The sequence below is a fragment of the Pongo abelii genome, chromosome 8 (assembly GCF_028885655.2).
Source record: "Pongo abelii isolate AG06213 chromosome 8, NHGRI_mPonAbe1-v2.0_pri, whole genome shotgun sequence".
In the NCBI taxonomy this organism is placed as follows: Eukaryota; Metazoa; Chordata; class Mammalia; order Primates; family Hominidae; genus Pongo; species Pongo abelii.
In genome coordinates, this window is record NC_071993.2 from 109,184,878 (window position 1) to 109,207,317 (window position 22,440).

The 22,440-nt window shown below is 48.0% G+C and overlaps 2 protein-coding genes across 2 annotated transcripts; one reads left to right on the forward strand and one right to left on the reverse strand.

Annotated features, from left to right (window-relative positions):
• The first annotated feature begins 15,746 nt into the window (after nt 1-15,746).
• On the forward strand, nt 15,747-19,031 carry ELOVL3 (ELOVL fatty acid elongase 3). The gene is made up of 4 exons (XM_002821088.5): nt 15,747-16,104; nt 17,089-17,220; nt 17,877-18,028; nt 18,285-19,031. Exons 1-4 carry the CDS (start codon nt 16,016-16,018, stop codon nt 18,710-18,712), a joined length of 801 nt encoding a protein of 266 aa, XP_002821134.1. The 5' UTR covers nt 15,747-16,015; the 3' UTR covers nt 18,713-19,031.
• Nucleotides 19,032-19,471: 440 nt separating this feature from the next.
• On the reverse strand, nt 19,472-21,535 carry PITX3 (paired like homeodomain 3). Its single transcript, XM_002821089.5, has 3 exons — nt 21,406-21,535; nt 21,031-21,233; nt 19,472-20,543 (listed from the first exon to the last, which is right to left on the reverse strand). Exons 1-3 carry the CDS (start codon nt 21,521-21,523, stop codon nt 19,956-19,958), a joined length of 909 nt encoding a protein of 302 aa, XP_002821135.1. The 5' UTR covers nt 21,524-21,535; the 3' UTR covers nt 19,472-19,955.
• Nucleotides 21,536-22,440: the final 905 nt, after the last annotated feature.

The window sequence follows — 22,440 nt, forward strand, 5'->3', positions numbered from 1 at the left end:
CAGGAGAATCCCTTGAACCTGGAAGGCAGACCTTGCAGTGAGCCGAGGTCGCGCCATTGCACTCCAGCCTGGGCAACAAGAATGAAACTCCATCTCAAAAAAAAAAAACAAAAAAACCCAGAAAAGGATATGAGAAGGCAATCAAAACGGAACATTAGTTAAATCCAATGAGACATAAAAGAAAGCAGTAATGGAGGAATTGAGGAACAAAAAATAGATGTATAAAAAACAATGACAAAATGACAGAAATAAGTCCTTTTTCATCATCAGTAATTACTTTATATGGATTCAACTTCTCCAATTAAAAGGCAAAGATTGGCATAATGTATTTCAAAAATGAACCAACTTCATACTATCTACAAGACATTCACTTTAGATTCAAAGACACAAAAAGGTCAAAAGTGAAAGGATATAAAAGACAGCCCATGCAAATAGTGAATCTGGGGATGTTATGCTAATATCATACAAAACAGATTTTGAGTCAAAAAGTGTTACCACGTGGCCAAGTGCAGTGGCTTGTGCCTGTAATCCTAGCACTTTGGGAGGCCGAGGTGGGCAGATAACTTGAGGTCAGGGGTTCGAGACCAGCCTGGCCAACGTGGTGAAACCCTGTCTCTACTAAAAATATAAAAATTAGCTTGGCGTAGTGGTGCATGACTGTAATCCCAGCTACTTGAGAGGCTGAGGCGCGAGAATTGCTTGAACCCGGGAGGTGGAGGTTGCAGTGAGCCGAGATCGCACCACTGCACTTCAGGCTGGGTGATAGAGCGAGACTCCGTCTCAAGAAAAAAAAAAAAAGTGTTACCACAGACAAAGAAGGACATTATGTATTCATAAGGGTCTATCCATTGAGAAGATATAACAATTATAAACATACATTCCCCTAACAACTGAACTCCAAAATATATGAAGCAAAAATGAACAGAATTAAAGAGCAAAAAAGACAGGTTTACAATTATAATTGAAGACTTCAATACCTTACTTTCAAAAATTGATTGAACAACTAATCAGAAGATCAATAAGGAAATAGAAGACTGGAAGAATTTCATAAACAAACTAGACTAACAGACACCTACAGAACTCTCCACCCAACAACAACAACAGAATACATAGTCTCAAGAGCACATGGAACATTCTCCAAGACAGACCATACGTTAGGCCAGAAAGCAAGTCTTAATAAATTTTAAAAGATTTGAAGAGACAAATTGTCTTCTCTGGTCACAGTGGGATGAAAGTAGAAATCAGTAACAGAAGGAAAACTGGAAAATGCATAAATATGTAGAAATTAAACAACATACTCTTTTTTTTTTTTTTTTTTGAGACTGATTCTCGCACCATTGCCCAGGCTGGAGTGCAGTGGTGAAGATCTCGGCTCACTGCAACCTCCGCCTCCCAAGTTCAAGTGATTCTCCTGCCTCAGCCTCCTGAATAGGTGGGATTACAAGTGTGTGCCACCACGCCCGGCTAATTTTTGTATTTTTAGTAGAGATGGGGTTTCACCACGTTGGTCAGGCTAGTCTCGAACTCCTGACCTCATGATCCTCCTGCCTCGGCCTCCCAAAGTGCTGGGATTACAGGCATGAGCCACTGCACCCAGTCTAACAAAATACTCTTAACCAATGGATTAAAAAAGAAATCACAGGGTTCACGACCAGCTTGGCAAAACTCTGTCTCTACTAAAAATACAAAAATTGGCTGGGCGCTGTGGCTCACGCCTGTAATCCCAGCACTTTGGGAGTCCGAGGCGGGCGGATCACGAGGTCAGGAGATCGAGACCATCCTGGGTAACACGGTGAAACCCTGTCTCTATTAAAAATACAAAAAGTTAGCTGGGCGTGGTGGCAGGCGCTTGTAGTCCCAGCTACTCAGGAGGCTGAGGCAGGAGAATGGCGAGAACCTGGGAGGCGGAGCTTGCAGTAAGCCGAGATAGCACCACTGCACTCCAGCCTGGGCGACAAAGCGAGACTCCATCTCAAAAAAAAAAAATAAATACAAAAATACAAAAATTAAGCTGGGCACGGTGGCACATGCCTATAATCCCAACACTTTGGGAGGCCAAGGCAGGTGGATCACTTGAGGTCAGGAGTTGAAGACCAGCCTAGCCAACATGGTGAACCCCTGTCTCTACTAAAAACACAAAAATTAGCTGGGCGTTGTGGTGGACACCTGTAATCTCAGCTACTCCGGAGGCTGATGCAGGAGAATCACTTGAACCCAGGAGACAGAGGTTGTAATGAGCCGAGATTGCACCATTGCACTCCAGCCTGGGCAACAGAGCTAGACTCTGTCTCAAAAAAAAAAAAAAGAAAAAAGAAAAAAAGGCTGGGTATGGTGGCTCATGCCTGTAATCCCAGCACTTTGGGAGGCCGAGGCGGGTGGATCACGAGGTCTAGAGATCGAGACCATCCTTGCTAACACGGTGAAACCCCGTCTCTACTAAAAATACAAAAAATGAGCTGGCATGGTGGCCCGTGCCTGTAGTCCCAGCTACTTGGGAGGCTAAGGCAGGAGAATCGCTTGAACCCAGCGGAGGTTGCAGTGAGCTGAGACTGTGCCACTGCATTCCAGCCTGGGTGACAGAGCGAGACTCTGTCTCAAAAAAAAAAAAAAAAAAAAAAATTTATCCGAGTGCGGTGATGGGCACTTGTAGTTCCAGCTACTCAGGAGGCTGAGGCAGGAGAATCACTTGAGCCCAGAAGGCAGAGGTTGCAGTAAGCCAAGATCGCACCACTGCACTCTAACCTGGGTGACAGAGCAAGACTCTGTCTCACACACACACACAAAGGAAGAAATCACAGGAAAATTAGAAAATACTTTGTGACATTGAGACAAATGAAACTGAAAACACAACCTACTCAAACTTAGGGGATGCAGAGTAAGTTGTGAGATGAGAGGAGATAGGAGGCCGAGGATGGAGCTAGAGAAAACAAACACTGCAGAGTCACTTTTTAACACTCAAGGCAGGTGGGGAAGATGAGAAGGAAGAGACGGGGCATGAGGAAGTTCTGTGGTTTTTGTCTAGGCTTGTCATTGTCCTCCAGCCAAAGACCACAAACTGTAATTGAATAAGCTGAGTTTATTACTGATTGCAGTGAAAAAGAACAGACAGTGGGAGAAACATGGGTTGTCTGAGTAAGAAGGTGTTAGAACCCATTGTAAGCTTTGTGCTTGGTGATTTGGGGGTGGCAAGGAAATGGAGGTTCACTGTAGATTGGAGACTGTCAGGAAACAAGGATAACTCTATGATTGGGTGCCTCAACAGATCTTATCTATAGGGACTGGTAAAGAAGCAGCTGTCATATAAGCTGGAAGAGGAGGATGTCTGGTATTTTCAGGGTTGCATGGTGACCTTGTCTTTATGCTTAGACAGAATTATGAAGTGACTTGTTTTACCTTACTCTATCATGGCCTTAGAGTGACTCTGTCTGATGTGCATATTCTGTGAGATTATCTATGCCTAATAGAATAATGTGACCCAGCTGTAAGCACCAGACTAGCTTCCAACAACACTGAGGCCTAGCTGTAAGTGTCACACCAGTCCCTGCATATCATGGGCTACTTTCTTTTCTTTTCTTTTTTTTTTTGAGATAGAGTTTCGCTCTTGTTACCCAGGATGAGTGCAATGGCGCAATCTCTGGCTCACTGCAACCTCTGCCTCCTGGGTTCAAGCGATTCTCCTGCCTCAGCCTCCCGAGTAGCTGGGATTACAGGCATGTGCCACCATACCCGGCTAATTTTGCATTTTTAGTAAAGAGGGGGTTTCTCCATGTTGGTCAGGGTGGTCTCGAACTCCCAACCTCAGGGGATCCGCCCGCCTCAGCCTCCCAAAGTGCTGGGATTACAGGCGTGAACCACCACACCCGGCTGGGCTACTTTTTTCTTTCTCAGGCTGAACTCAATTTCTTGGGCACCTAATGAAAAAGGGTGATGATATTGACAGTAACTGGATGGGAGACAGGCTGGGGACAGGCAGGCCTTTCTGAGAGGTGGGCAGGACAGAGACAACCAAGCAGGACTGATTAGCAACTGCCAAAGGCAAAGACGGCAGCATCTCTCCAGGCACTTCCAATGTCCCTTTTAGTGCCTACATCTAACAGTGCTGCCCATCTGCCAGAGCCTTTTTGTGGCCTGGCTGGTGGCATGGGCAGAGGAGGTCACTGTGCACTCGCGGCAGACTAATTAATGGCTTTCATGCATTCATTCATCCAGACACAGTTCTTACATGTGAAATACTGAGTGGACTTTGAAGATGACTCAGATGCAGGCTTGCTCTCAAAAGCTTTGAAATGTGGTAGTTTAGACTCTGAACAACCTGATGGAGAGTTTAAATTTTTTTTTCCTGTCTGCGGACCACATGCTGTCTCTCTCTGACAACTTCTTAAAACAGTGTTTTCAAATTACAAGGATAGGCCCGGTGTGGTGGCTCACGCCTGTAATACCAGCACTTTGGGAGGCCAAGGCAGGCTGATCACCTGAGGTCAGGAGTTCGAGACCATCCTGGCCAACATGGTGAAACCCCATCTCTAGTAAAAATACAAAAATAGCTGGGCATGGTGGCAGGCACCTATAATCCCAGCTACTTGGGAGGCTGAGGCAGGAGAATCACTTGAATCTGGGACCACTTTGGAAAGCCCTGCTGCTTGACAGTCTCTCTCTGGCCAATTTCACCTACAGTCAGCAGTTCAACAATACCCTCTGCCTTGAGTATTGGAGCCCAGACTGACAGCCTGGATTCTATCTAGATAACTGTATAATGGATACTCTTACCTGGATATTCCACTGGCACTCAGTATTCACAGGGCCCAAACTGAACTCATCACGCCCCTTCTCATCCCACTAGTCAAATGTATTCCTCTTCCATTATTTCTCATCTTTGTGAGTGGACGCACTGTCTACTGTGTTAGCTAAAGATTAAAGGAGAGAGGGGAAGCCGGGTGAGGTGGCTCATGCCTATAATGCCAGCACTTTCGGAAGCTGAGGTGGGCAGATCATTTGTGGTCATTTGTGGTCATTTGTGGTCAGGAGATCGAGACCAGCCTGGCCAACATGGCGAAACCTGTCTAAAAGTAAAAAAATTAGCCAGGCGTGGTGGCACATGCCTATAATCCCAGCTGCTTGGGAGACTGAGGCAGGAGAATCTCTTGAACCTGGGAGGCAGAGGTTGCAGTGAGCCGAGATTGTGCCACTGCACTCCAGCCTGGGCAACAGAGCCAGACTGTCTCAAAAAAAAAAAAAAAAAAAGGATAGAGAGGAATCAAAGGTCAAAGATGAACCCCAGGTTTAAGCCTAGAAGTAGGGCCCACGTCATGGAAGTACAGTCTATGCAGTCACACAGGGCTCCACAGTTAGCACCCTTCACTTGGTTTGATGCTCTGCTGTTGCTATCTTGAAATTATTAATAATTTTTTAACAGATAGGGTCTCACTCTGTTGCCTAGGCTAGAGTGCAGTGGTGACATCATAACTCACTGTAGCCTCTATCTCTAAGGCTCAAGTGATCCTCTCACCTAGGCCTCCCGAGTAGCTAGGAGTACAAGCACATGCTTCTGTGGCCCTGCTTATTTTTTGTTTTTATTTTTTTGTAAAGACAGCTGTCTCACTCTGTTGCCCAGGCTGGTCCCAAATTCCTAGTCTTAAGTGATCCTCCCATCTCAGCCTCCCATAGTGCTGGGGTTACAGGTAGGAGCTACCATACCCAGGCAAATTCTTCATAATTTTTGAGCAAGAGGCCTTACATTTTAATTTTGCACTAGGTACCACAAACTTTTAGCCAGTCCTGCCTAGGAATCTGATGGTGACCTTAATATAAACAAGGAATTCAGCAGAAGAACAGGTCTGGCAAGAAGGTAAATTGGATTTTTCCACACTGAGCTGTCTGTAACTCAGGTCAGCCATGTGGAAAAGCCCAATGGGCAACTGGAAACATAGAAGATAGAAGATGGGCTGGGCACAGTGGCTCATGCCTACAATCCCAGCCCTTGGGAGGCCAAGGCAGGAGGATTGCTTGAGCCCAGGAGTTTGAGACCAGACTGGGCAACAAAATGAGACCCCATCTCTTCAAAGAATAAAAAATTACCTGGGCTTGGTGGCTCATGTTTGTTGTCCCAGTTACTCAGGAGGCTGAGGTTAGAGGATTGCTTGAGTCCAGGGGGTTGAGGCTGCAGTGAGCCATGATGATACTACTGCCCTCCAGCTTGGGCAACCCAACAAGACCCTGTCTCTAAAACAATTAATTAATTAATTAAAAATTTTAAAAAGAAGATAAATCATTTGAAGTGATACGTAAAGTCATGAAAATGGGTTAAATAGTCAGGAAAGAGAACACAGCGTGAGAACGAGGAAGGCGCAGGGACAGGACTTTAAGAACCAGCATTAGACCAGGTGCAGTGGCTCACGCCTGTAATCTAACCACTTTGGGAGGCTGAGGCAGGTGGATCACTGGAGGTCAGGAGTTAGAGACCAGCCTGGCCAACATGGTAAAACCTCACCTCTACTAAAAATACAAAAAAATTAGCCGGGCGTGGTGGCAGGCGCCTGTAATCCCAGCTAATCGGGAGGCTGAGGTAGGGGAATCACTTGAACCCAGGAGGTGAAGGTTGCAGTGAGCCGAGATCTCGCCACTGCACTCCAGCTGGGCAACAGAGCGAGACTCTGTCTCAGAAAAGAAAGAAGAAGAAGAAGAAGAAGAAAGAAGAAGAAGAAGAAGAAGAAAGAAGAAGAAGAAGAGGAAGAAGAGGAAGAAGAGGAAGAAGAGGAAGAAGAGGAAGAAGAGGAAGAAGAGGAAGAAGAAGAAGAAGAAGAAGAAGAAGAAGAAGAAGAAGAAGAAGAAGAAGAAGAAGAAGAAGAACCAGCATTAAATAGGTGGAAAGAAGGGGAAGAAAATCTCACAAGGCACAGCCAGAAATACTAAGAAAAAAACAAGACAGTAAAATACCGGGGAAACGATGAGTTTGGGAGGGAATGTAGGATCCCAGGGTAGGGAACCGGAAGCAGAGAAGTCAATTAGTGACAGAGCACTTGTTAAAAAAAAAAAAGACTTAAATCCAAGAAATTTTAATACATTTATTATTACTTTTAAACATTTACTCAGTATAAGAATAATTTTAAAATTCTGCCATTCAGAGACAAATTCCATTAGCATCTTGGTATATTTCCTTCCAATCTTCTTTCTCTACGTGGTTTTCTTGCATATTTTTTCCCTACAAAAATTTTACAAACATTCTTCCCATCTGAATTGCCTCCACATTTTTAGTCAACAAATTTGAGACCATACTATACATATCGTCTCATATCCTACATTTTGAAACTTAACATAATATTCTGAGCATTTCTTATGCCATTAAAAAGCATTATTTATTGGATGCAAAGCATTCCAAAATGTATGATATCAGTTTTAAAACAACATGACAGAAAATTTAAAATACTTCTAAGTTTATGCCTATAATCTCACCCACACCATCAACTGATTTCACATTTTAGTGCTTCTTTTCAACTTCAGTCTTTAGGAACATTATTGCTTTTAGATAATTGAGGTAATAGGAAAGATATGGTTTTGAATATTGTTTTTCTTTCACATTATTTTATAAACATAGTTTCACGTTTCTTCATATTCTGATAGATGCAAGCTGTTCTGTGATGTTAGTTCAATGTTTGTTGTGATGTTAAATTCAGTAATTATCCATCAGTGGATTGTTTCCAGCTGTCTTTTTTTTTTTTTTTTTTGAGACGGAGCCTCACTCTGTCACCCAGGCTGGAGTTCAGTGGCTTGATCTCCACTCACTGCAACCTCTGCCTCCCAGCTTCAAGCGATTCTCCTACCTCAGCCTCCGGAGTAGCTGGGACTATGGGCGCGCACCACCACGCCTGGCTAATTTTTGTATTTTTAGTACAGACAGGGTCTCAACATGTTGGCCAAGCTGGTCTCAAATTCCTGACCTCAAATGATCCACCCACTTCAGCCTCCCAAAGTGCTGGGATTACAGGCGTGAGCCACCGCCCCTAGCCTTCCAGCTTTCTATTATTTTAAGTCCCACTGACTTAATATGTGACTTAAAATATGACTTTCAAATATATATATATTTTTTGTTTGTTTCATTTTGTTTCCAGATGGAGTGTCACTCTGTCCCCCAGGCTGGAGTGCAATGGTGCTATCTCGGCTCACTACAACATCTGCCTCCCAGGTTCAAGCGATTCTCCTGCCTCAACCTTCCTAGTAGCTGGGACCATAGGAGCGGGCCACCACGTTCAGCTGATTTTTGTATTTTTAGTAGAGATGGGGTTTCACCATGTTGGCCAGGCTGGTCTCGAACTCCTGACCTCAAGTGATCCACCCACCTCGGCCTCCTAAAGTGTTGGGAATACAGGCATGAGCCACCTCACCTGGCCTAAAATATACATTTTAATAATGGTGACATAATTTGGTAGCCAAAGAAACTGCTTTGAATGTTCCAGGCTATTAGGCCATTGATGGGGAATTAAAGTAGGTTGAAATTTAATCAGTTGATATTACTTTGTAAAGCTAATTTTTTTTCCTTTTTGAAATGATTTAATTAATAGCTAACATATTTATTTTGCAACAAGCTACTTACAATAAAGGAATAATAGTCTATTTCTGTATTACTTGTGATTAACCTTTTACTGCAAATAACAAATGCCACTAAATGCAAGCATTTACAAAAGGTTTACAATCCAGTCTACAATCATCAGAAAACTGCTCTACAAATCACTGCTTTTAAAAAAAGTATTTAATCATTTTTTTAATTGACAAGTAAAATTGTAGATATTCACGGGGCAAATAGTGATGTTTTGATACATATAATGTATACTGATCAGATTGGGGCAATTAACATCCATCATCTGGAACATTTATCATTTCTTTGCATTGGGAACATTCAATTTTTTAAAAAAGCTGGTTTTTAAGGGGAAGAAAACCACACTTATTAATATTTTCTGTGTCTAGTCAAGTAATCTTTATATATAATTAACAGTCTCAGCTGGGTGCAGTGGCTCATCCCTATAACCCTAGCACTTCGGGAGGCCAAGGCGGGAGGATTATTTGAGCCGGGAGTTCAAGACCAGCCTTGGCAACATAGCGATAACGTATCTCAAAAAAAAAAAAAGCTGATGTGGTGACACATGCCTGTCATCCTAATTACTCGAGTGGGTGGATTGCTTGAGCCCAGGAGGTCAAGGTTGCAGTGAGCCATGATTGCACCACTGCACTCCAGCCTAGGCTGGACAGAGTCTTGCTCTGTCGGGATCTCTGCTCACTGCAGCCTCCACCTGCCGGGTTCAAGTGATTCTCCTGCCTCAGCCTCCCGAGTAGCTGAGATTACAGGTATGTGCCACCACACCTGGCTGATTTTTGTATTTTTAGTAGAGATGGGGTTTCACCACGTTGCCCAAGCTAGTCTCAAACTCCTGACCTCAGGTGATCCACCTGCCTCGGCCTCCCAAAGTGCTAGGATTACAGCCTTGGGCCACCTCACCTGGCCTTTTTTTTTTTTTTTTTTTTAATCTTCCCAGACACTGATAATAGACAGGCATCTTTCAAGCTGATCCCCACTCGAGTTTATAGGTGGTTTGACAGCTGCCTCTCCTCAACGTTGCATCTGTTATGATGGTTTAATTGTTGAGTCAGAGCCAGTGAACATTTATATTTCCTACCAACTACCTTGAAGTAAATATCTTGGGAGCTGCTGACCTGGAATGGTTGTGAGAAGGCTCCTGGCTTCTTCTTTGTCTCACTTAACATTTATTTTAAGGTCAAAGCAATATCTGCACACTACTTTCTCTTTGGTCCCCCAGATACAGTGAGCCCCTTGGTCCAGTCCTCTCCACGTCCTATATGTAGTTTCACCCCAGATCAGATTTTGTGTCTTGGTTCTCAGACCAAAACAGGAACACTGAATGATTGTTTTCTGGAGCCCATCCATCGTGGATGCCAGCCTTGTCTCCACGTAGGAGTTGAAGCTCCTTTTGTATTGTATTTCCTGAATCACCACTAAGAGAATACAGTCTTTTCTCATCTAGGCTGGGGATGTTGAAAATGCTCAGCCTTCTATAGATATTCTTAAGTTCTCATTAACACATTTCACAAAAGTAAATGAGTATTATTTGACATGGTTCAGATGGTGTTTTAATGGTCAGCATTTGAATAAATACTTGCATTATAATTTGTCCCTTTAAAAAAGTTGTAGCTGAATGTAACTTACTAAATGTTCAGTGGAATGTAAAAATATATATATATATAAATACATACAGACTTTTTTTTTTCTTTTGGATTATTTCAGTGGGTTGAATTCCTAAGTGAGACACTGGGTCAAAGCATACCAGCTCTTGCTAAGTGTTGCCTAAGTGTGTTTCTACAAGGATTATATCGGTTTACTTGGCCAGTAGCCAGGTGTGATTGCACCTGTTTCCCAAAGCTTTGACTGGCATTAGGTATTTAATTGCTGCTTGGCTATTAATTGGGACCACACTATACATACAGTCTTTAATTTGCATTTCCTTAATTACTAAGAAAGTTGAGTCTTTTAAAAAAATGTTTATTGTTTGTATTTCCTCTTAGGTGCCTACTCAATTCAAAGCAACAGACATATTTTGAGTGCCCACTATGTGCCAGGTAGTATGTGCTACCCTCAAGGATGAGTGACCTAGTGAAAATGACCATTTGGGATAGGGTGAGGGAACCAGAATAGTACAGAAAATATATGACTGACTGTCCTCCACAAGTAGAAGCACAATACTGGCAGGCAGTTTGGGCAAAGTTTTTTGAATGAAAGACAAAGAAGGAAGGGCCTGACTCTGAAATATATTAGGCTTTTGCAGGGCAAGTGACTTTAGAGCTAGAGCTAGAGTTAAGATTTGTCCAGGTGAGAAAATGATGTATAGGGGGAGAGGGAAAGATGCGTAGAGAGGTAAAGGGGTAAGTATGTAGAGTTGTCCATTACGGCTACAATGAGGAATGCTGGGGCTGAGGGATGGTGGGATTTTGGCTGGAAATGAATGGTCAGGGCTAAACTCAGGAATCTGATCTTTGTCCTGAAGATTATTTTTGTTCTTAATGAGGAAGGACATGAGCTCATGTGTTTTAGAAAGACCTTTCTGGCAGCAGAGAGGCAGATTTGGAGACACTGGAGTGTATGAAATGAGCTTGTTTGTATCCTTAGCCATTTACCAAGGGTCGAAGATAAGACTATGAATAATATTTTTGTGTGGTATGCACATTAACCCTTTATCTGACCTACTTAAAGCAACATTTCAGGCTGGGCGTGGTGGCTCACGCCTGTAATCCCAGCACTTTGGGAGGCCGAGGCGTGTGGATCAACTGAGGTCAGGAGTTTGAGATCAGCCTGGCCAACATGGCAAAACCCCGTCTCTACTAAAAATACAAAAATTAGCCAGGCGTGGTGTCGCACGCCTGTAATCCCAGCTACTCTGGAGGCTGAGGAAGGAGAATCGCTTGAAGCCGGGAGGTGGAAGTTGCAGTGAGCCGAGATCGCGCCACTGTACTCCAGCCTGTGCAACAGGAGTGAGACTCCATCTCAAAAAGCAAACAAACAAAAAAAGAAGGTAAAAAAGTCACTTTTTTTGTAAATAATTACTGATGCTTACTCAACTCTTTACATTGTATAATGCTCTTTATTTATTTATTTTTTAATTGAGACAGAGTCTCACTCTGTTGCCCAGACTGGTCTTGAACTCTTGGCCTCAAGTGATCCTCCTGCCTTGGCCTCCCAAAGTGCTAGGATTACAGGCATAAGCCATCATGCCCCGCCAATGCTCTTTAACATATATTATTTCATTTGATCCTCATAAACATCCTTCTGAAGTAGTTATCTCCATTCTACAGATGAGAAAGCTGAGGCCATGATATGTTTGATGATGTCTTCGCCAAGGTTACCTAGGTAGTAAGTGGCAGAGATAAAATCTGAATAGAGGCATTCTGATGACCATGCCACCTCCAGAAGAAATGACAGGACTTTGTGTCCTATAGAAGAATATAACTTGACCTCACAATTTCTAGCCTGAGAAATTATATAAATAGTGGCTGGAAAAATCAGCCTATTTTGGAGGTAGATAACAAATTCTGTTTGGGGTGTGTATTGCTAAGGATGCTAGCAGAACATACCGGTAGAGATGTCCAACAGGCAGTTGGAAATAGGGAGAGAAGTTGGGTTGAGAACTCATAGACACAGCAGGCAGCTACTTGGCACCAGGTAATACAAGTGATTGGTGTTCTATAAACCTCCAAAGCCTGCTCAGTTATTCATCTGCTCACACCACCCCATGCTTACTGCTTCTTCCTCTATGTTGAGGCTTTCAGGAGGGCTACTGGGGGAAAAAAAAAACAAACAGTGACCGCACAAAAGATAGGCTTGGAGTATTTATACTGGAGAACAAAGAATGTCACTCAGGTTTACATGCCAAGGATTTCATCCATTCAATCACTTGTGCAACAAATATTACCTGGGTTATGCTCAGGGTTAGGAGAATGATGAAAAAAACAGACATATTCCAGCAGTGGCTCATGCCTGTAATCTCAGCACTTTGGGAAGCTGAGGTGGGCAGATCACTTGAGGTCAGGAGTTCAAGACTAGCCTGGCCAACATGGCAAAACCTGTCTCTACTAAAAACACAAAAATTAGCAAGGCGTGGTGGCACACACCTGTAGTCCCAGCTACTCACGAGACTGAGGTACGAGCATTGCTTGAACTCAGGAGGCAGAGGTTGCGGTGAGCCAAGATCAGGCCACTGCACTCCAGCCTGGGCGACAGAGCAAGACTCTGTCTCATAATAAAAAATTTTAAAAAATAGACATAGTCCCCGCATTCATGGAGCTCAAGAACTAGTAGGAAAAACAGGCATTGATCAAGAAATCACAAAAACAACTAATTATAAACTCTCATTGAAGAAAAGAATTACCATGCTCTGAGAACAGTTTATATAAAATAAGGGTAACAGACCAAGTCCAAGGGTCAAGGAATGTTTCCTCTAGCATATAATTTCTGAAGATTTTTCTTCTTCTTTTTTCTTTTTTGAGACAGAGTCTTGCTCTGTTGCCCAGGCTGGAGTGCAGTGATGCGACCTCCGCTCAGTGCAACCCACGCCTGCCAGATTCAAGCAATTCTCCCTGCCTTAGCCTGCCGAGTAGCTGGAATTACAGGTATCCACCACTACACCTGGCTAATTTTTGTATTTTTAGTAGAGATGGGGTTTCACCATGTGGGCCAGGCTGGTCTTGAACTCCTGACCTCAGGTGATCTGCCCACCTCAGCCTCCCAAAGTGCTGGGATAACAGGCGTGAGCCACTGCACCCAACCTTTTTTTTTTTTTTTTTGAGACAGAGTCTCACTCTGTCACCCAGGCTGGAGTGCAGTGGTGTGATCACAGCTCAGTGGCATGATCACAGCTCACTACAGACTTGACCTCCCTGGCTCAAGTGATCCTCCCTCCTCAGTCCCTGAGTAGCTGGGACCACAGGTGGGCGCTACCATGCCCAGCTAATTTTTGTACTTTTTGTAGAGATGGGTTTTCACCATGTTGCCCAGGCTGGCTCAAACTCCTGGGCTCAAGCAGTACCCCCACCTCAGCTTCCTACAGTACTGGGATTACAGGCGTGAGCCACCGTGCCCAGCCCCGATTGTTCTTCTTTCCCTCTTCCACATACACCTCCTCCAAGCCTCACCATTAAACCTCACAGGGAAAGACAATGTAAAATATCTTCACAGAGAAATCCAGGACTTAGTATATATTCTCTATATGCATTTGTAAACCTCCCATAATGATTCACCTTGCCATTTCCATGTGTCTAGTCCACAATATCATTTTATCTACATTATCTGGCTTGCATACTAATTACAACCTTGTGACATAAGCAGGCAAGTATAACTATATGCATTTTTTTCTGAAGTAGAATGTGACAAAGTTTAGGTAACTTGCCTAAAATCACATGGCTCATTAATGGGGGTGCTGGGACTTGAACTTGGGTCTTATAACACCTAGATGGCATTATTCTTGTAATATTCATTCTTTTATTTATTCATTCATCCATAAACATGTATTGATCACCTTTTGATTAGGTGTCAGGCTATATATGGAGCCATCAGGAACCACTGAAGGTTTTTTTGTTTTTTTTTTGAGACGGAGTCTCACTCTGTCGCCCAGGCTGGAGTGCAGTGGCAGGATCTCTGCTCATTGCAAGCTCTGCCTCCCGGGTTCACGCCATTCTCCTGCCTCAGCCTCCTGAGTAGCTGGGACTACAGGCGCCCGCCACCACGCCCGGCTAATTTTTTGTATTTTTTAGTAGAGACGGGGTTTCACGGTGTTAGCCAGGATGATCTCGATCTCCTGACCTCATGATCTGCCCGCCTCGGCCTCCCAAAGTGCTGGAATTACAGGCGTGAGCCACCGCGCCCGGCTGAACCACTGAAGGTTTTTAAGCAAGAAAGCAGAACTGTTTTCTGTATGAGCAAACAGAAAGTAGAGGTTTTCCAAGTGCAGTCTGAGACAACCTATAGGACCAGAATCTCTGCAGTTGAGGCTCAGGAATCTGGTAATCAGCCAGGTATAGGAACTCTTTTCTGATTGCAATGCAGTGAAGAGCAGAAGCACTGTATTAGAGAAAGAGGCAGTGCAACCAGGTAACGTGACCAGGTGAGAAGTGATGAGGTACAGAGACAAAGAGATGCACTTTTGAGTCACTTAGATGGCACTGATAGGACTTCCACTACACCCTCCCATAGACAGTGGCTGAGGTTCAGGAAATAGAGCTGGGGTTCCTACCTGGATCCTCTGGCTCTAGAGCTTTACTGCACATAGCCATTTATACCCACATCTTGATTTTAATTATTTTATATCTATGTTTCTTAGCACTTTTTGCAAATTTCCACCTTATCTCAAACTGCCCTCAGCCTTGTATTTCTCCTTCGCTTTCATAAAACCTAGGAAAGAAATAAGGGACAGCCAAGTAAAACTTTAAAAGTTTTAGAACATTTATTTCTTTGGGGCTGGTTACACAGGCGAGAAGGAAGTAGATTTGGTTAGGGAGAGAAAACAACAGGCCTTGGGGAGATACACTGGCTCTCCCCCTCCCTCAGCCCTAAGAGGCCTCCAGGAAACCTGAAGACAATAATTCCAGAAGCCCAGAGGGTGACCCCATTTCCTCTCTCCATGGTTATTACTGTCAGTCTGGAGCAGTTCAGGAATTCAGGAAACTATAAAGAAACCACAACAGCCTCAACAACCCAAACATCAACATCAACAACCTCAACAATAAAACTCCTTAAAATTCATCTCCTTCCACCCACTCACAACCGCAGACTCGAAGCTAGGAGGTGGAAGGGACTACAGAAGCTCTGCGCTGCCCAGGTTAGTATTTCCTCATCACAGGCCTGGGTTTCCCAGGATCTCAGGGAGCCTGGAAACCGACGCCTCTATTTCTGGGTGGGAGCACCAAAGCCTAAGGACACCTTTCCTCTCTCCTCACTGCTAAGCAGGTCAAGATTAAAGCAAACCGAGGCAAAGGCCACGGTTGACAGTGCCAAAGGAACCCGCAAGGCCGCACAGGACGGGGTGGACGTCTTAGGGGAGAAAAGCCTGGGTAAGTGGGCGGGCGATGGCCTACGACGGGACTCGGGGCGGGGTGTGCAAAACGCCTGGCAGGAGGGCCCTTGAGGATGACCAATCAGAATGCGGACTGCGTCCTAGGGGCGGAGCAGAGGCGTATCTTGGTCGAGATTGGATAGCGGCGGAGCGCAGGGAAAGGGTCGCTCGCCGCCCGGGCCGGCAGCTTTGCAAGTCCGCGTTGTGTATCGCAGTGGCTGCGCCCGGGATAGCTGGCTGCGCCGCCGCGCACGTGCCTAGGTCCGTCGCCCTCCTCCCTTTGCCCAGGAGTTCCTTCTGTCCCGGCTCTGTTCCGTCTCGCCCCGAGGTTCACTCCATCCTCGGCGCCCCAGCCTTTCGCCCAGCGCCTCCAAGCTTTGGACCTTCTGCAAAACTAGGTGGTCACAGCCATGAATGTCTCACACGAAGTAAATCAGCTGTTCCAGCCCTATAACTTCGAGCTGTCCAAGGACATGAGGCCCTTTTTCGAGGAGTATTGGTGAGACTTCGGGAGAGGGAAAGGCCATGCCAGGGCCCCGGGGCCGGGGCGCGAGGGGGTGGCATTGAATGCCCGCAATGATTTTCTTACAGAGCAGAGTTATGGGACTCCCTTGTACTGGCTTCACACTACCTTTGTCCGAGGTGCAGGTAGTGTGTGGCACCTCAAAGAGATTAGAGCTGAAAGCAAGCAAGCAGAAAGAAATAAGAGGATGAGGGAGAACGTGGAAACATACAGAAGTCAAAGAGAGCGTGTAGTGAGAACTGGTCTTGGAGGCGTGAGGTTGATCTGAAGCCTTACTAGATGACTTCCCTGTCCTTTGTGGCTGTGTGTGCGCGCGTGTGTGCACAGTCCAGGGCCCGGGGGACAGCCTGCCCTTTACAATTATCCCATCGTTCCCCAGGTGCTCCACAGTTCATGCTGTGGAGAAGGAGGCAAAGTCAGAGAGCTCTTCCAAGCTTTCCCCAGGAAGAGCTCTCTGGCTTTGCCCTAAAGCTCCCCAGAGGTTTTGGGGGCTGACTGTATGCTCCAACCAGTTTGCCATGCCCCAGCCAGGGAGAAGCTATTGCCACATTCTTCTTACACCACAGACCTGGGCTGCTTCTAGGAGCCCCAACCAGGGAGAAGCTATTGCCACACTCTTCTTACACCACAGCCCTGGGCTGCTTCTAGGCGCGGGCCAGACAGCCGTCACCCACTTCTAACCCCACTGAGAGAGCAATAATCACAGAAACCTTGGACATAGCTCCTGCCCTGTGCTAGATACTTTGTATACATTAATACCCCCAGGAGAGATGTAGTATTCCCCCTCTACAGATGAGGAAGCCAAGGCTCAGAGAATTAAGTTGGTTTGTCCAATGTCACATAGCTAGTAAGCGGCAGAACTGGGACTCCAACCCAGAGCACTCACCTGGAGAGATGAGTGGGCATTCCTCTAATCAGCACCCACCCATGAGCCCATCCCCTCTGCTTTCTGCTTGCCAGGGCGACCTCATTCCCCATAGCCCTGATCTACCTGCTTCTCATCGCTGTGGGGCAGAACTACATGAAGGAACGCAAGGGATTCAACCTGCAAGGGCCTCTCATCTTCTGGTCCTTCTGCCTTGCAATCTTCAGGTAAGACCCCATCCCACTCCCTGCCTCTTCTCTAGACCTTAGACCACCATTCTATCCCTTAAAGCTTTCCTGATTGCATCAACCTCCATCCTGTCCCCAAGTTGCCTTGTAACACTCTCCCCATCTCATTCTCAGCTTTAGTTCCCCTCCCAGCCTTCACCCTCTTCTGTTATATTATCCTGTTTTCCTTCTTTTTCAGACCGCTACCTGATGGTCTCTGCTTTGTCCCTCTTGCCTTCACAGAGTCTGTACTCGCAACTAATTTCTCCAGCCTCTAATACTCTCACCTCCTAACACCCTCTCTCAAGACCCTCCAATAACTTCCCCATATTTTCACCTGCAAACTCCTTCAGTCTTCCCCTATCCGTCTACACATCTCCTCCCAGGCTCCTAATCCCTCCCAAGAATCCCATTCCTTAACTCAACTTTCAATCCCATCCCTCTGCATTCCCTGATCTTTCTCCAGCCCTCATCTCCTCTAGACTACTGATTGGATCTGGATTGGCCTCAGGATCTCAGGAGCTTTGACCCACCCCCGGTGGACAGGTGGGGAGGTGGTAGAGCTTGGAACACAGTAACCTGGCCAAGCCAGGGGAAGGGTGGATTATTGGTGCCTGGGGATGACACTTATACCATCTTTCTTTGTCCCATTTCAGTATCCTGGGAGCAGTGAGGATGTGGGGCATTATGGGGACTGTGCTACTTACCGGGGGCCTAAAGCAAACCGTGTGCTTCATCAACTTCGTTGATAATTCCACAGTCAAATTCTGGTCCTGGGTCTTTCTCCTCAGCAAGGTCATAGAACTCGGTGAGTGGCAAAGCTTTGTCTCTCTGGTGCCTTGTGAACTGCATCCCTCCTCAGGGACCTCCCTTCACCCATCCCATGGAGGGTCCCTTTCCTACCCCTGGGTCCCAATAATACCTCTCACCCAAGCCCCTCTACGGATTCTCTGCCACAAAGACCCTCTTCCCTCCCCTGAGAATTTCTCCTGTGTCCCTACATCCAGTGCAGAGGGTGGTCCCAACACTGGCTGGTATGCCAACTATGACTCTCCATCTCCCAGGAGACACAGCCTTCATCATCCTGCGTAAGCGGCCACTCATCTTTATTCACTGGTACCACCACAGCACAGTGCTGGTGTACACAAGCTTTGGATACAAGAACAAAGTGCCTGCAGGAGGCTGGTTCGTCACCATGAACTTGGGTGTGCATGCCATCATGTACACCTACTACACTCTGAAGGCTGCCAACGTGAAGCCCCCCAAGATGCTGCCCATGCTCATCACCAGCCTGCAGATCTTGCAGATGTTTGTAGGAGCCATCGTCAGCATCCTCACTTACATCTGGAGGCAGGATCAGGGATGCCACACCACGATGGAACACTTATTCTGGTCCTTCATCTTGTATATGACCTATTTCATCCTCTTTGCCCACTTCTTCCGCCAGACCTACATCAGGCCCAAGGTCAAAGCCAAGACCAAGAGCCAGTGAAGGGTTGGAGAGAACAATGAAGCTCCAGGCTCTCTCTTCTCCAGGGCACCAAGAGGCTGGGCTTAGTTTTGGGAGAATGATTAGGTTGCCTTACCTGCATGATTTCCCCAGAGGATGTGTGACCCAAGGTGGCTGGAATTTTTGACAGACAAGAAGGTGTGGTCTGTTACTTTGATGTTTCTGTTTTTAATGTGAAGGCCAAGCAGGCCCTGGGATGGGAGTGGGGTGGAGGAGGGTCCCAAGAGCTGATTATTTAATTTCTATCCAGAAATCTTTCTTCTTCTTGCTCTATTTTTTAAAATTAAAGATTTCAACAAAATTTTGAGAGTTGGGGGATTTAGGGGGAAAGAGGGCTGCTGTGATGGCAGGAGGCTGCTACCAAGGGGATGATCTGCAGGTGGGATGCCTGAGGGTATGTGGAAGGGTGAAAGGCACACACACAGACACTGAAAGAATCCTAGGCCTGGTAGGTACTTAACAAATGTCTGTTACAGACGAGAATTTTATTGCTGTTAGAGACCCAAGCCCCTCATAGGAACAGTGAGAAACAGGTGCAGAAAGGCGGAGTAACTTTATCTGAAGTCATAGGCTCCCTGAATAGCAGAGCTGACACCTACAAGGAAGCGTTGGAGACCAGATCGACCAGCTAGCCTCCCTGAGACCACGAGGTGGCGCCGCAGCACCGGCTGTGGCCGATGCCAGCCAGGTAGCTGGTTTCCCACGTCCCCCGCACGCACGCACCTCTTTGCTGCAGGAATCCCGGGCTGCCCCGACATGGAGTAGGGGGGGTGGTGAGTGGGACTGAATCCCTAGAAGCCTGGACCCTCACTTCGTTCCTGTACATCCAGCTCGCCTGTAGACAGTGGGGGAGGATGAAGGGAAGAGGACTCAACCGCAACTCTGAATCATCACGCCTTCGACAGTCCGCGCACGTTTATTTCATTTATCTTTGAAAACGAGGGAGGGGAAGCCTGGAGAAGGCGGGATGGGCCAAGGGTGAGTTGGCCCCTGGGGAGCTGGTCCCTGTTCCTGGCTTTAGTCCCAGGGGCGCGGTCTGTGTGTAGGGCCCAGTCCACCCCTCAGGGCTGGGAGGGGAAGGCCCTCTCCTGAGCCGGCGCCCCCCAGCTGCCCAAACACCCCTTTCAGACCCTGGGGCGGGAGCAAGCCAGTCAAAATGACCCCAGTCCGCGGAGGCTGTGAATCGTTGCCCCCGCCTTCGGGGATGATCTACGGGCGGGGCCGCTCATACGGGCCTTTCCACGGCGTACTGGCATGGACTAAGGTTGGCTGCCGGGGGCGGCCCGTGCACAGCGGGGTAGCTGAAGGAAGCGTGCTGTTTGGCTTTGAGCCGCAGGCTGGCCAGGCTGGAGTTACACGGGTCCCGATAGACGTAGGGGGAAGAGGCGGCAGCCGCGGCGGCGGCGGCGGCCGAGGCATAAGGGCAGGACACGGCCCCAGAGGACACGGCGGCCGGAGCCAGCCCGGGGGGACCCCCGCCCAGGCCCTGCAGGGCCCCAGGCCCTGGCACGGTGCCCGGGGCAGCCGCGGCGGAGGGCACCATGGAGGCGGCGATGGAGCTGGGTGGCGAGAAGACAGGCTGCGAAGCCAGAGGCCCCACGTTGACCGAGTTGAAGGCGAATGGAAAGGTCTTGGCGGCGAGCGGCGGGGCAAGCGCCTTGGGCGGCCAGTTGCCGTACGAGTAGCCGGGGTACACCTCCTCGTAGGGCGGCACCAGCCCCCCGAGCGGCGCCGCGAAGCTGCCTTTGCACAGCTCGGCCTGCTGGCTGCGCTCGCGCTTCCGCCATTTGGCGCGCCGGTTCTTGAACCACACCTGCGGGCACGGGAGAAAGGAGGTCAGGGCCCGGGGCCGGGTCCCAGCGGCTGGAGGGCGGGCCACCCCTACGGGGCTTCCAGCCGGGGCCCTGCGGTCTATAAACGAGATGAGGTGGCTGGAGACAGGGTGGGAGGGAAGGAGCGCAAGGAGTCCGGGGTCGGAGAACAGAAGGCGCGGGCGGCAGGACCGAGTCATCTGCGCCAGGGTCTGGCGTAGGATGGGGTTGAGGAGGGGTGGTGAGGGGAAGGAGATAGGGTGTCAGGGCCGAAGAAGCGCGCGGTCCGAGTAGTAGGGAGCAGTGGGAGCAGAGGCTGGAGGTTGGCGGGCAAGAGGCCGCGTGGGGCTGCGGCCGGGAGCCAGGGTCCAGGGTCCGGGGTCCGGGGTCCGAGGGACGGGGCAGGTGGGGTGGAACCGCTGGCCGCCGGGTCGCAGGCTGAGCGCGGAGGGCCCGCGCGAGTGCGAGTCGCGGGTCTGGAGAGCATACCCGCACGCGGGCCTCGGTGAGGTTGGTCCACACGGCGATCTCCTCGCGCGTGCTCATGTCGGGATAGCGGTTCCTCTGGAAGGTCGCCTCCAGCTCCTGTAGCTGCTGGCTGGTGAAGTGCGTGCGCTGCCGCCGCTGCTTCTTTTTCAGCGAACCGTCCTCGGGGGAGCCGCCGGGCAGCGAAGCCGAGGCCTTTTCTGAGTCTGGGGGCCAGGGTGGGGGCAGGTCACAGGGCGCCCAAGCCTGCGCGGATTCTCCGGCTCGGGCACCTCCTAAGCCACCCACTGGCTCCCACCGAGGCTGCCCAGCCTGGGTCCCACCCGCACTGGGGATGAAGCTGTTATCTCCTGCACCCGCGGAAGGGGGCGCGCTTACCGCTGTGCTCCTGGCCCTTGCAGCCGTGCTCTGGGAGCTGGGGGTGCGGAGTGCCCGCGTCTGACAGCGACAGGGCAGGGCTCCGGGCCTCTGCCTCGCTGAGCAGGCCGAACTCCATGGAGGGAGGGCTCTGGAGGCGAGAGAAGACACAGACCAGGGTAATGGGGGTAAAATCTCCGGCTTAGCTAGGTTCCAGCAGCGTTTCCCCGTAAATTCCCTGCCGCCTTTCTCAGCCCCAGCCATAAAGCTGGGGCTGCGTGGGGCTCCTTGGGATAGAATCGGGAAATAGCAGCCTAAGGACGCAGAGGTGCATGCTGAGAGGTTCTCTGCATAGATATATAAACTAGACTTTGTTTTGTTTACTGCTGGGAACTAGAACTGTGCCAGGTATACAGCTGGGGTTCAATATTTATTGAATTAATAAAAATGTAGACTATAGGCCGGGCGCAGTGGCTCACGCCTGTAATCCCAGCACTTTGGGAGGCCAAGGCGGGTGGATCACCTGAGGTCAGGAGTTCGAGACCAGCCTGGCCAACATGGTGAAATCCCGTCCCTACTAAAAATACAAAAATTGCTGGGCGGGGTGCCACTTGCCTGTAATCTCAGTTACTCGGGAGGCTGAGGCAGGAGAATCGCTTGAACCTGGGAGGCAGAGGTTGCAGCGAGCCGAGATGGTGCTACTGCACTCCAGCCTGGGTGACAGAGCAAGATGCTGTCTCAAACAACAACAACAAAAAAATCTACACTATAGCACACTACATACCCTATACTACATCTGCAAAAACTTAAAATCCTTCTCACCTGAAAGCTCAGTATCCCCCTATACTCATACATGGTCCTCAGCCAATCATACCTGAGACACAGACCAGATGTCTGTTACCCACTCTCCTTAGGACAGATTGTATTTTGAACCAGACCTGATATTTCTCCCTTAAGAATAATGCGTACTTACTGTGAGCCTTTACCTCATTCTCTCTCCCCTCGCAAGAATATGTCAAGTATGATCATCCTTTTTCTGCTGAGGAAACTGAAACT

Bases quoted from the DNA above. Each gene is read 5' to 3' on its own strand.
- ELOVL3 (XM_002821088.5), top strand. From the start codon at position 16,016: ATGAATGTCTCACACGAAGTAAATCAGCTGTTCCAGCCCTATAACTTC. The intron at 16,105-17,088 runs GTGAGACTTCGG...TCTGCTTGCCAG, and splicing joins CCCTTTTTCGAGGAGTATTG to GGCGACCTCATTCCCCATAG. The intron at 18,029-18,284 runs GTGAGTGGCAAA...TCCATCTCCCAG, and splicing joins CAGCAAGGTCATAGAACTCG to GAGACACAGCCTTCATCATC.
- PITX3 (XM_002821089.5), bottom strand. From the start codon at position 21,523: ATGGAGTTCGGCCTGCTCAGCGAGGCAGAGGCCCGGAGCCCTGCCCTG. The intron at 21,234-21,405 runs GTAAGCGCGCCC...CCTGGCCCCCAG, and splicing joins CAAGGGCCAGGAGCACAGCG to ACTCAGAAAAGGCCTCGGCT. The intron at 20,544-21,030 runs GTATGCTCTCCA...CCGTGCCCGCAG, and splicing joins TCACCGAGGCCCGCGTGCGG to GTGTGGTTCAAGAACCGGCG.